The 14393-nt window shown below is 39.7% G+C and overlaps 2 protein-coding genes across 2 annotated transcripts; one reads left to right on the top strand and one right to left on the bottom strand.

Moving 5' to 3' along the window:
• The first annotated feature begins 4822 nt into the window (after nt 1-4822).
• Nucleotides 4823-6265, top strand: LOC120359510 (uncharacterized protein C683.02c-like). The gene is made up of 2 exons (XM_039457212.1): nt 4823-5340; nt 5950-6265. The coding sequence occupies exons 1-2, from the start codon at nt 5089-5091 to the stop codon at nt 6232-6234; spliced, it is 537 nt and encodes a 178-aa protein (XP_039313146.1). The 5' UTR covers nt 4823-5088; the 3' UTR covers nt 6235-6265.
• A 5050-nt stretch (nt 6266-11315) lies between these two features.
• Nucleotides 11316-12548, bottom strand: LOC105204294 (uncharacterized protein F54H12.2-like). The gene has a single exon (XM_011173349.3). The coding sequence runs from the start codon at nt 12546-12548 to the stop codon at nt 11316-11318; it is 1233 nt and encodes a 410-aa protein (XP_011171651.3).
• Nucleotides 12549-14393: the final 1845 nt, after the last annotated feature.

Genomic DNA, 14393 nt, shown 5'->3' on the forward strand with positions numbered 1-14393 from the left:
AAAATATTTAAATATAAAATACAAAATACTTTCAAAACAAACATTTAAATACAAAATACAAAATAGTATTTGATAAATACCTTTTCAAATACAAAATACTTTTTTCAATTTTATTTGAAATTATTTAACGTTAATAATGTTTTCATATATACTTTATTTTTCTTACTGAAACTTTGTTTTTGATTGCGTTTTAATTTTAAAATTAAACTTAGAAATTATGTAACATATATATTAAAAGTTATTTAATTTAGTGTATTATTATTGCCTTTTAAAGACAGTAATGTCTTTAAAAGATACATTTGAGAGAGAACTGCGCGCTGGAGAGCTAATAAACATGGCAAATAAAAACAATCTCTACTGGATTAGACGAACACGAAGAGATGTATTGTAACAAATAAATGTCTTTTTCTTACATCTGAATAGTTATTTTAACTTGCCATGTTTTTGTTTTCATCATTAAAAAATGATATCAGCTGCAGTTTAGAGCAAGATTTGCATTGATCAAACACGCTGTTATTTAAGATAAAATAAAAAAGCTATCTTCTTCCTCGCTGGAAAATTGATAAGCAGATTGTAGATTTTTGGTGACGAATTGATTTACCGCATTTATGCACAGAGTTTCTATCCTGCATTTTTCAGATTCTAGCAAATCTTTTGGTAGCCACTTAAGATTAAATTGTGGATGTTGTACACATGCTTATTCTTACTCTTGCTTATCACTTTTTACTATTATTTTATCATCTGTGCTGTTTACATCTGTTGAAAAATGAATGCTGAGATATGCTCATATATAGTACATTACAATAAGTTGAGTCAACAATGATGCAGTTTTAACTTTCATAAAAAAATATTTTTACATAATTCGCGAAAATCCCGTTTCGACACAGCACCGATTGGACACCACCACTCACTGCGACCGATGCAGAGTTTTTCCGTTAATTAGGTCAGGTTAAATAATTCAAGATGATTGGTTGGTGATACCAAACGGGTATTACCCCATAATTCAAATTTATTTAGAAATAAAATTTAAAATACAGAATACACTGAAAAAAGTATTTCAATAAAAATACAAAATACTCTAAAGAAAATGTATGTAAATATAAAATACAAAATACAAAATGTATTTAAATACGTATTTCAAATACATGTATTTCAATTACTCCCCTAATAAACATGTACTATTTTGATATTAGAACATTAGTAATAAATTAATATTGGCAATATGGATTACAGAATTTTCTTATGATTCGAATAAATGTAGGTACCTGATCACTAACTAGGACATGGTTACTAACTGGGACATTCACCTTATAATTCTTGAAATAAAAGTAAATCAACATTTTCTCTTTAACATGATATGAAATAACTTGATTTATGTATTTTCATAATTTTATTTTTACACTCTTTTCCACTCTCAAAGGACAATGAACAAAGTCTAGTTTCTAGAAACAGTGCTAGAGTATGAGTTGTATCAGTAGAGGTTTTTGTTTGAGAAGATACGGATGAAGAAGATGGATCTGGTACAGAAATGTTTCAGATCATCTACAGCTCAGCTTCTTCTGTGAATGTATTTGATGATTTTGACTTTTTGGATCGTCTTTTAGAAAATAAATGATCCTCTGATTTGTTTTCCATCAACAGTTATAGAATTTATTTATTGATGACAAACCTTGTTATAGCGTTGCAAGATGAAGGAACAGATGCTGATTGAGGTGTAATTGTGGTTACTCCAAAAGTATATTCAAAGTCTGCTTCCAAATTTATTCTTTTCTAAACAGTAATACGCTCATATCGTTAAACACAATAATTTAATAACCAGTCAACCCTGATAGCATATAAGGTTTCAGTTATGTTGCAGGGATGTTTCAATGTCTCAATTGTGGATCATTATATTTGTAATGTGTTACGTGCTTACATATAATTTCGAATTTGGCGCGTAAACACAGTAGCGTGATAGGACACGCGAGCGAATTAGGATGGCGCTGGGGATAACAAGTGGGAGATATACACGCGTACCGCGGATCGGCGGGCTCTCTTCCGTTCGGCACATCACAGCTATCAGACGTGTAGTTAGACTCGATAAATGAGCATTAGGTATCGGCCTACACGAGTTTTCCTTTACATCCAAACCTCACCCTTTGCGGGGATACAACAGTTTGGCGACGAGGATGGGATCCTGTACAAAAGGTGAAGAGAAGAGCGCAAAAAGGAAATTTTTTTTTCTGAAACAAGAATACGTGCGCGATACGTAAGAGTGCCGAGCAAGTTTTTTCTACACACATTACGACGTTTGTACTGTGGATTCCGAATTACCATGGCCAAAGCAATTGTTCATGGGAACTTTGCAACAGAAGCTTTCGATCCTGCCGTTACAAATTGGAAACGTTGGCTGAAACGTTTTGAGGGAGCCGTTACAGTTTTCAAGGTCCCAGAAACACAAAAGGTGGCTTACTTGTTGCACTTCATTGGAACAAAATTATTCGACATACTTTGTGACAAATTAGTGCCTCTCGATCCGTACACGCAGACGTACAATACAGTTGCGTCACATTTGGAGGATTTCTACGCACCGGCACCGCTGGAAATAGCAGAAAATTACCGGTTTCACCAGAGGAAGTCCGATGGGGAAAGCATACATCAATACGTGGCGGAGTTACACAAACTGAGTATCAATTGCAACTTTGGAGGCTATCTAAAAACGGCGTTGCGGAACCAGTTTGTGTTCGGGCTTACAAGCCGGCGTACACAGGCGATATTATTGGAGACAAAGGATCTGACCTTCAACAAGGCGGTCCAAATTGCCCTTTCGATGGAATTGACAGAGAAGGACGTCAACAAAATTCAAGCAGCAGGAGCTTCATCCGTGGATTACGCGGGCCAGAAGGAATCGGCGGTTAAGATGAAGGACAAGTCATCACAACACAAGAAGCCGGTAAACAGGTCAGTTTCGTTCCATAAAGCAAAGTGTGTGTTACAGGGCGTCCCTAAGCATAATAATACAGGCGGTATGAATAACAATACATATTACAGATGCAGAGGTAAACATTTAGTTTCGAAATGTACGTTGAATAGAGAAATTGTATGTTCCATTTGCGGCGTCAAAGGACATTTGGCGAAAGTATGCATGCAAAAGAATAAGACATCAGCTCATCGACTAAGCGACATTCTATGGATGAACTCGGAGCATATCAAGCATAGAGATAGGTATTTCGCATCTGTCGTTACAAACGGCAAGGAGATACAGTTCGAAATAGACAGCGGAGCGGCCGTAACAATTGTAAGTAAATATTTCCTTAAGCGGTTCCCTGATGCATAAATAAAGAAATCGGATTTACAATTATTTATATTTTGCAAAACAACAATTACGGTTATCGGATACGTAGAAGTACAAGTATGTTACAAGGGAATTACAAAGCTACTAAATATGTACATTACAACCATGGATAGAGAACCACTAATGGGGAGAGAGTGGATTCGTCAGTTAGGCATACAATTGACAGATACGGTATTTACATTAAGTTCAAGTACAGAAAATAAATGACAGAAAATTTTACACAAATACGAAAACGGTTTAGAGCCTTCTTGTACAAAAATTAAGCAGTTACAAGCGCGACTTACATTAAAAGAGAACGCGAAACCAATTTTTCTAAAAGCAAGGAAAGTACCTTTCAAAATAATACCGCTAGTAGAACAGGAAATTGATAGACTTGTCAAAGAAGGAATCTTACAAGAAACCAGCGCGGCAGAGTGGGCGACGCCGGTCGTACCGGTGTTAAAAAAAGACAATTCGGTAAGACTTTGCGGAGATTTTAGTGTGACGGTTAACAAGCAATTACTAGTAGACGAATATCCGTTACCAAGAATTGACGAGCTTTTCAGTAGTTTGTCAGGAAGACAAAAATTTTTGAAAATAGATTTAAAGCAGGCCTATCTACAAATGGAAATCCATCCCGCGGATAGAGAGTTGCTGACACTTAATACGCACCGCGGATTATACAAGTGTACACGATTATTATACGAAATTGCGTCAGCGCCAGCAATCTAGCAAAGAGAAATTGAAACCGTTCTGAAAGGCATTCCAGGAGTTTTGATTTTCTTAGACAATATAAAAATTACGGGGCCAAATGATCAAGTGCATTTAAAACGACTTAAGGAAGTACTTACACGGTTAGCGAAATTTAATATTCAAATCCATAAGGAGAAAAGCGAATTTTTGGAAGAGGGTATACATTATTGCGATTATTACATTGATAAAAACGGTATTCACAAAGAAGAAAATAAAATGGAGACCATTGAGAAAATGCCCCGTCCTAAAAATGTATCTGAATTACATTTGCTTTCTTAGGGCTAATTAACTATTACGGGCGGTTTATACGAAACCTGAGTGTTTTACTTATGCCGTTGAATACATTGTTACAAAAAGAAGGCGGTTGTCGTTTTTAAGTGGACACCGGAATGCGGAGCAGCTTTTAGGGCGGCAAAAAAGGAGTTCACAAGCGATAAAGTTTTGGCACATTTGTAAGCGTTATAATTCAAACGTCTAATATTAGTTGACGCGTTATTAGGAAGATAGCGCTGCCGCGGAAAGAAAAGCAGGATACGAGGTCGTGCATAGGCGTTACTACAGACAAGTCGTCGTAGGGACACCGGCAAGTATAGATCGCCCAAGCATTACCATATCAGAAATAAACGGAATAGTTTTGAAGTCGGAATACGACTGATTATTGTGATTTTGGAAAAACCCCGCCTCCCCCGTCTTAAAATTTATCAGAAGTGGGATTTGGACCAGCGATCTGGAGCATTTTTCGGAATCTTGACGAGAGACAAAGGATCGGGACGGGCGATCGAAGCGAGGATCGTGGGGCGAGGAGCGAGAGGAGCGCAATTGTGACGCGGCACTCAGGAATTTAGCTGCGAAAGACGGTTGAGACAGGCTGTTTACGAGAATATTTTCGTACTTTCGAGAACATTTGGAAGTGATGCAGATTGATTTTTGGAACATTTGGTGATTAATTGCATCAGGGAATTGGTGAATCGAAATTTTGTTAGTGGCCTGTAGACCGGAATATTGCAGAATTGGAGCACCTCATGAGTTCTGTAAAGGAGTGCACGACTGTTCAATTGAAGGAAATCCTGAGGAAATTCGGATTGTCGGCTACCGGAAACAAAGAGGAGCTCGTCGCTAGAGTGTTGCATGCGGACCCGGAGGAAAAGAGATGGCGAGATGCGATGGGAGGCGCGCAGACGGAGGAGGCTGGAGCATCGCTGACGTTGGATAATTCGTTGGATGACACCGACAGGTTGGAGCAAACGGGTAATGCTAATATGCGGCAACACGAGGTAAGCGACCAGAATCATTTTTGGGAGCTGGAATTAGTGCAAAGAGAGCGTCGCTTCGTTGAAAGAAAGAGAGCGTTATTGAGACGTGAGAGGGAAATCGTCGAAAATTCCCCCTCCACGGTAAGCGCCCGAAGCGCGGGAACAAATGCTAATATTAAAGCTATCGGTGCCTTACTCAATGATTTTAATGGTGTCGATCAACCCTTTTCGAAGTGGGAGCGGCAAGTACGCTTATTGCGCGGCTCGTATGAATTAGATGACAAAACGGCTAAAATTCTCGTGGCCTCTCACCTTAAAGGAAAAGCGCAGGCTTGGTTCTACTCTAAACCGGAGATTTTAGAATGTGATTGTGACGAGATTTTAAGACAATTGAAAGACATGTTCGACTTCCGGCCCAATCAACTTGAGCTTCGTAAGCAGTTCGAAGCGAGAACGTGGCGGGCAAACGAGACTTTTTGTGATTATTACCACAATAAAATCATTAAAGCTAACGAAATTTCGGTGTCGGGTAGTGAATTGATAGACTATGTAATCGACGGTATTCCGGATCAGCAGTTGCGAAACCATGTTAGAATGCAGCAATTTTCTTCAATGTCTATGTTTTTGCAGGCATTTAAGCAAATCTCGTTGCGATTGGAGCGGAAAGACTATCATAACCGTTACGCGGAGAGATTTGGATTCGACAGGAGGAAAGCGCGGAAAAAAAACCAAAATATTGTCGGTCGTGATCTTCGTTGCTATAATTGTGGCATGGTGGGCCATACATCGAGGGACTGTAAGCAGCGCAGGCGAGAGTGGGGATCCTGTTTTGAATGCGGTGAAATGGGACACAGAGTGAAGGACTGCCCGAAGAAAGAAAGTAGGAAGGAGAAGTACACAACATCGACAGGTTAGCTGACAAAGACGAATTCCGAAAGAATGTTACTTTGCGTTATTCGGGCGATGATTCGGTTGCTTATGTCGTGTCCTTGAACGCTTTGTTGGATACAGGGAGTCCAATAAGTCTGGTTAAGAATAGTTTCATAGCAAATCCCTCACGGAAAGACGTGCAATATTACACTGATAAATTTAGCGGAATAAATAATTCAAAATTAGTTGTATTGGGTACAGTAGAAGCTAGCGTCACTTTAGATAATATTACAAAGAACAATATTGTTCTGATCGTCGTGCCCGACAATACCATGGCGTCAGACATTGTGTTAGGACGCAATGCGTTGAGAAAATTTAACTTAGCTCTTGCGGAATAAAGGAGTGACGGAGGAAAACGAAGCTATTAGCGCGATTATGAATATTGATACTAGCTCACAGGAACAGAACATTACGGAGTCCTTGGAAGTTGACGAAACGGTGTCGGTAAAAAATAAACTAATATTGAGCGAACTATTTACAAATCATTATGTCAATCCGGTGCGACCTGAGTCGCCAGAAGTTATGGCGGAGTTAAAGTTGAATGTTAAAGATTCGCAGCCTTTTTATTTCCAGCCTAGGCGATTGTCTTTTGCGGAGAAAGAAAAATTGCGGTTAATTTTGAACGAATTAAAGGCGGAAAAAATTATACGATCCAGTTACTCGGAATATGCGTCTCCAATAGTTTTAGTAAAGAAAAAGAATGGAGAGATGCGCATGTGCGTTGATTTTCGCGCTCTGAATAAAGTGACGGTGCGAGATAATCATCCCATACCGCTCATAGAAGACCAATTAATGTTATTATATAATAAAAGAATTTTCAGTCGTTTGGACTTGAGAAATGGATTCTTTCATATTCGGATGTCGGAAGAGTCTATAAAATATACTGCTTTTATTACGCCCTTAAGGCAATATGAATTCCTTAGAATGCCTTTCGGCCTAAAAGTCGGCCCAGCAAGATTTCAGCGCTTTATTTATGAAGTATTTAAAGAATTAATAGAGAAAGGCGACCTTGCGGTGTACTTGGATGATATTCTCGTAGTATCCGAAACTTTAGAGCATCACTTAGACGTATTAAAGCAGGTATTTTGTCTGTTAGTAAAAAATCGGATGGAATTGAGGCTGGATAAATGCCAATTTTTGAGCACAAAAATTGAATATTTAGGATATAGTGTTACTCCCGAAGGAATAAGACCATCGGAGGACGGATTAGCTGCAATTAAGCGTTTTCCAGTTCCAAAAAATGCACGAGAAGTGCATAGTTTCGTTGGATTAAGTTCCTATTTTAGGAAATTTATCGAAGATTTTGCAATTCTGGCAAAACCATTGTATGATTTAACAAAAGAAAACGTACCTTTTGTTTTTGGTCAGAAGGAATGGAAAGCGTTCGAAGAAATTAAGAGCAGGCTAATTCCTAGTCCGATATTAGCAATTTACAGTCATAGAGATGATACCGAGTTGCACTGCGACGCTAGTGCGTGGGGATTCGGTGCGATCTTAATGCAGCGTAAAGCAGATCTTAAGTTCCATCCTATTTTTTATTTTTCCAAGCGAACCACGGAAACCGAAAGTCGTTATCACAGCTTTGAGCTGGAGACACTCGCTATAATATATGCCTTGCGTCGATTTAGGATTTATTTGTACGGGATACATTTTAAAATTGTTACCGATTGCGAATCGTTGAAACTTACGCTTAGTAAAAAAGAAATAAATCCAAGAATAGCGCGCTGGGCTTTGGAATTGCAGGACTATGATTATGCAGTAGAGCACAGACCCGGTTTGCGTATGCGTCATGTAGATGCGCTTAGTCGTGCGACGAACATTTTAATTATTGAGGATAATCCGCTTGAATATAATTTGGCGATTGCTCAAAGCCAAGATCCGGTAATTAAAGAATTGCGAGATCAGTTGGAAAAATCCGAAAGTTCGAAATTTGAAATGCGAAACGGTATAATATATCGAAAAAAACCTGATCAGATATTGCTTTATGTACCGTCGGCTATGGAGCGCAATGTGTTGTATAAGTATCACGATGAAATGGGGCATTTTGGGGTGGAAAAAACTGTTCACGTTATCAAACAGAATTATTGGTTTCCTAAATTAAAAGAGAAGGTCGAATCTCATGTCAGAAATTGCTTGAAGTGTATCGCCTATTCTCCGGTGTCGGGACGTAAGGAGGGATATCTGCATAGTATTCCAAAGGGGAATGTACCGTTTAATACTTTGCACATTGATTATTATGGCCCGGTAGATAGAGCGCGGTTGGTTAAGCAATATGTATTTTTGATAGTGGATGCTTTCACTAAATATGTCAAATTATATCCGACAAAACATGCCTCGACTTCGGAAGCGATACGATGTCTAGATGATTATTTTGTCAATTATAGCCGACCTGGGGTAATAATATCAGATCGCGGTGCTTCATTTACTTCGCGAGAATTCTGTGATTTTGTTAACGGAAATGATGTTAAGCACATTCTGATAGCGACAGGCTCACCGCAAGCGAACGGACAAGTCGAACGTATTAACAGAATACTTACTCCTATGTTAGCCAAGCTGGTCGATAACGAAAATGGAAAATATTGGTATAAAGTGTTGAGAGACGTAGAGTACTCATTAAATAATACATTAAATAAGAGCATTGGTACTACCCCCAGTGAAGCTTTATTTGGTATCAGCCAGCGGGGTAAAGTGCGAGATGAAATAGCGACCTATTTGCAGAATAATCGATGTGAGAGTGATAGAAATATAAATCGACTCAGATCAAACATTGTAAAAAACACCGAACTATCTCAGAAACGGAACGAATCTATTGTAAATCGGAAGCGAAAAAAACCTTATCATTATGAAAAGGGAGATTTAATCATGATTCGAAATTTTGATAACACTGCAGGAGCTTCGAGAAAATTAATACCGCAATTTAAAGGATCTTATAAAATTGTAAAATGTCTGCGACATGATCGCTATGTCGTTGCCGACGAGGATGGTTATCAAAATACTCAGCGACCGTACTAATTTTGAATATGATGTAGTAGACGAGTACGAAATCAAATTAATAGAGTCTATTCCAATCACATTTACAGAATTGGCAGCGGAAACCGAAAAGGATACGGAATTACAAGGTTTATTACGTGCGTTACAAACAGGCAAAGAAATTAAACCAGGAGAAAGATTCAATGTTCCGCTTGTCGAAAGTAGTATATGGTTAGCCATGGAGCGTCAAAACAAATGACGTCACAGGGGGCAAAGGGGGGAAAACTGGCGCCAGTGTTATCAGTGCAGTGGTAGGGGTTAGGGGACGCGCTAGCAGTAAAAGGGCCAAGTGGAGGGAAGGCCTGACGAAATTTGGAGCGGGGCGGGGAGGACCTGACGATATCAGGACCGGGGGAGCGGGAAAGACCTGACGATATCAGGAGCGTTTTTATTGGGAAGTAAAGGGGATGGCTCCGGGAGGAATTAGAGTGTGCTTATTCGTTTCCTCCACGGCTGCCCCAGGAGCGGATTGGTTGAAAAACAAGTATTTTGGGAAAAATTTAGCAGCAAAGTGGGGAACGGGTAAAAGAGGCCTGAGAAGTCGAAAGGCCTTATCTGAAAATTACAATAGAAAGGACGGAAACGCCTTTTACGATATACATATGCTTTCAAAGGACTGGTTACTACGTACAGGAGATAGAGTCTTGGTATTAGGCAGGTCGTGTGAAAAAATAATTCGGTTTTAAAAGTTACAAAAGAGTATTTATTGAAACATTCCACTTTTTTTCATACATCTACGAGTATATTCTTACATTTTTAAGTTACATGATTAAATGTGGTAGCATACAGATGATTTCATCACGCATTTTCTTTTATTATAAAGAAAAAATTTGTGAAGTAATTCTGCGATTAGTCGGTCGTTGTATGTGTGTTCGACAGAAAATAAATTGAGAAATTGATTAAGATTATAGCCGTTACACATGAAATATAAAAAAACACAGCAGCATTGCCCGCAAGTTTGGGAAAGCGCTCCTTGTAACTGTGTGGTGTTCCATTGATGCGTGATAGAATTTCGTCGCAGGAGAAATCTAGAATCTGAGGGAGGTAATCCATAGCTATCGAAATATGTTCCATTTCCAAGTTTGTCGATGTAAAAGGCGACCCAATGTTGGCCAGGTTGATTGTGATCATCCGTATTGGCAACGATGGCGGTCGACCTCGTCCACACCTTCGGTAGCTTGTCGGCTGGATAGACTCCCGTGTATCGTGTGTTCAATTGGCGCAGCACATGTAAAATTTCGAGTGAATTCATACAACGGCAGTGGGATTATTTTCTCGTCTTCGGCTATAGCCGACGCTGTTTTGTATGTTATTTCTTCTTCTTCTTCGCTGTCGTTTTCGTCGGAAGGAAGACTGCTGCGGCTCGAGCTACTACTATTTTGCTCGATTAATCAGTTTCAATTTGTAAGCATTGCGCAACGCGCAGTGAAAATTTGCTTTTGCGCGAAATCCGTGATACGTGCATCGATGATCACTCTCCTCGACATCGGGTAAATTTTTAAAGGCTGGAGAAATGCCTTCCAGATTATATACGTTTCTGGATAGCAGATTGCGTAGGTAACGCGCCTTTTCATGTCTTCCACGCTATAGATGTAGCGTGCTTGTCGAGTAATATCTCGTAGATGTTGCTTGAAATATTTGAGATTAACTTCACCGTCGAACCACTCGATGCCGTGATAATTGCGCGTAAGTCAGTTGTTTTCACATCTCAAATTTACAGGCAACTCGTCAAACGGGCAAGGTCGTATTATAATCCATTGTCCGATGATTGGAGTGTTAACAGCGACAACCGCGACTTCTTTCGGAATAAATTGTTCCTCAGCATCGCGTAAACCTTGAATTTCGATGACTATGTCCATAGTTTTATACTTTACGCAAGCTTTCTTAATCGAACCGGCTACGTCCGAGTCTCGTTCCAAACTGAATTTTCTTTTAGGCATATGGTAGTTCCAATGATGGTGGTGACGATAAAGATGATGAGGGTGAACATTTTACAGACAATGTTCTTGTTGTTGATCCATCTGCGTTATAAGAGTCTATCCAGAAAAATCGACTATGACTTGCCGAGATGAATCGATTTCTAGAACATTATCGAACTCGGCATACACGATGCAATTAACGGTCGCGGTAAGTGCCTCTTCGAATCTCACTTCTAGTCGTAAGCTTCCATGTTTCACGAGATTCCAATGCCCAGCACAATTAGCCGATAGATTGGGTGTAAGATCAAAAGCGAAGAGGCAATATCCGTTAGAGTAATCGTCTCTGCTTATAGAATTTCCCTGGTTCAAAAAATGTATGCCTGTTCCGGAAAAGAGGGTGTGATACGCTTCGATGTAGAGCGGTTCGTCTTTCCTAAAGCTCGGCTGTAACGGTCTACTTGGAATCTGCATTCCGTCAGCGTAGAGCAAAAGGAAATTTATGCCGTAATTCTTAAAGTTAAACGGGTTTAATTTTCTGTCGCCGTTAAACGCTTTGTTATCAACAAAGCCAACTATTATTCGTTTCGGTAGCTGTCCAAGTATTACATTGTCTAACGATTCTCCCACGAGACCAGAGTGTATCGTGAACGTTTTAACTTTAACTCTCGTAAGGGGATACTTGGCAGTGGTTTTACTCAGCATTCTCGCATGCGCTAGTAATACTCCGGGAGTTATTTTTGCTCTTCTTACAAGTAGGCTAGCGTCTAGAATGCGGATTTTCAACATGGAATTTGTTTCCATTAGACAAAACGAATCTTTGGAACGTACGAGTCTCATTCTAACTTCCACCCCGTTAATTAAGAATTTATCTTGATTAAAAACGTCGCAGTGAAGATGTCCTATGAGATCCAACGCACGTCCTTCTTGAATGTAACGAGCGCGTCTCACGAGAGCCTGATTTGTTGGCGAATCTACCGGCTCGTCCATGAAACCGGGAGTATCCGTGTCCCACAGACAAGAGGTGAGATGAGAAGTTTTTGCGGGTGAAGCATAATTTAATAACGCTTCGATGTATGCGCGGTAAGCGTAAGCGTTGTTTGGAGGTGACATGAGTTTTTGATTGAAATACACGTCGATTTGATTGAACATGGAATGCAGCAGTTGATTTACAGGGCCTACTTTGGGCGCCGCGGTGGCGGCGGCGGTGGCGATATTTGTTCCCGTTTTTACATGTATACGGAGACTTAGCATAGTGTGCGTGAGATCCAGTAGTCTTCTCCATGACCGGGTATAACAAATTCTATTGGTGCGTCGTCTGCGAGCGATGTTACGAGCTTGTAATAAATCCATTGAGCACTCTCGATACTAGTCTGGGTAGGCGGTAAAGCAAAGAGATCGAGTTCACTCTTCAAACACTAGCTCAAATGGGTATGAAGGAAGGACATACTTATCACGACGCACTATGGATAACGCTAATTCGTGCGAAAATTACGAGAATATGTCGGATACACTGCGCTTCTTGCTGTTGCGGCGTTTTGTGGCGGATGACTTTTTAGTTTTTCGAATTGTTCCGTGACTTTTCTTCTTCTTCGATTTTTTAGCGCCTTTTCTTCGTACACTTTTTTCGATTTTCTTTTGACTGAACGATTACGTTTACAAAGCGACGTTCTCTTAGTGATGCGAGGATCGTGGTAACCGTGAGGAAACTGAAGCATCGGAGTTGTTACGGATACTTTATATACCGATCCTTTCATCAAGTCTTTTATTTTTTCTGTGGCTTTTCTTTTGAGGTTTTTCCCCGATTCCGCGAAGCGATTTTTGAATGCCTCATTCAACGGGGTATGATTCTCGACATCCTCCATTACGTTGATGTCCGCGCGTAAAGCCTCCTTATCGACAGCCCGCGCACCCCTCTTTAGATAAGGTAAAATTTTTCTAAATAATCCACCGAGAAAACTTTCGATACCACGTCCGCGTTGATAGGGCGAGCCGATAAAAACCCGCGGAATTCCCCCTTCCGCCGGCACCTCCGCTTTGCGCCTCGTAATATTCCTCATAGTCTATGGTGAAATGATTTTCTTTTTTTTGTTTATCGCAGACTTACGTTTATTTCAACGGAATTCTAATGTAAATTATCGAGCACGTCTGAAGTTCAATGTCATCGTCAAGGTTCCCGATTCAAATGGTATTTTTTTTCCAAGCTGATCTCTTATATCTTTTTCGATTCTGCGGAAACGCGTTTGTCGCAACAAAATATAAAATGGAAAAGAGAAATGTTTCACCTGATTCGTCCCGTACGCGTAATTACTTTCGCGTGACTCAACCGAGACTATTCGGAGAAGCGGGGTTTGTACATCACCGGTTATATAAGATTCACAAATATCACAATAAAGAAACAGCTTATCTGTAATATCACGCCACAGGCTACAGGGCTCTTTACTCTGATAATAATAAATTCGATTATCGTTTTCCATTTTAAATCCAAGTTTGAGAAAAGTCATGCATTCACCGGAATCGTTTATCATAATCTTACGAAAGTATAAATTATCTTTTATGCCTAATTTCGTTTCGCATCCTAATATTCAAAAAAGATTATCGGAAAAGTTAATATAATGATTAACACGACATTTTTCCACGTCGCAGCTAAGTCCTATTTCGAGTTTACCATCCTCTTTTTATATTTCGAAAACAAAATGTGAATCTCGGCACGCTTCATTAATCTCATGGATAAGATTCTCGATAGTCTCGTAAATACCATTCTGTATTATTCTATGATGCAACACATATGATCCATTGCGTATCTCGTATATATCTTCTGTGGAAAAGAAATATTTGAGCTCATTTTCGGGAAACTGACGTACGTGAAAAAACCTACAGGGAAATTGAATCTCGCTTAGTGCAACTTCCCATTCTCCATGCAATTCTACAGTTTGAGGTAACTCCGTGATGAAGGAGGAAGTAGTATTTTCCGTAAAGTACTGCATACTGCTATTGCTTGGAAGAATCATGTGAAATTGGTCCGTTGCCGTCATCTCGGAGATTCGATAAACTCGAAGCTGGGATCCAAGAATCAAATTTGCTCGGATATCCGCGCCAGCTACCTAGCAGTTGCTTATTAGCACCACGTCCTTTACTCCTTATCACGCGATCCACAATAAATTCTTCCTCCTGCAGGTTTTTCTCGATTCAAGCTAA

The sequence above is a fragment of the Solenopsis invicta genome, chromosome 14, assembly GCF_016802725.1.
Source record: "Solenopsis invicta isolate M01_SB chromosome 14, UNIL_Sinv_3.0, whole genome shotgun sequence".
Taxonomy (NCBI): Eukaryota; Metazoa; Arthropoda; class Insecta; order Hymenoptera; family Formicidae; genus Solenopsis; species Solenopsis invicta.

Coding starts and splice junctions, on each gene's coding strand:
- LOC120359510 (XM_039457212.1), top strand. CDS start 5,089: ATGAGTTCTGTAAAGGAGTGCACGACTGTTCAATTGAAGGAAATCCTG. Junction 5,341..5,949: donor CTAATATGCGGCAACACGAG/GTAAGCGACCAG, acceptor ATGTTTTTGCAG/GCATTTAAGCAAATCTCGTT.
- LOC105204294 (XM_011173349.3), bottom strand. CDS start 12,548: ATGGATTTATTACAAGCTCGTAACATCGCTCGCAGACGACGCACCAAT.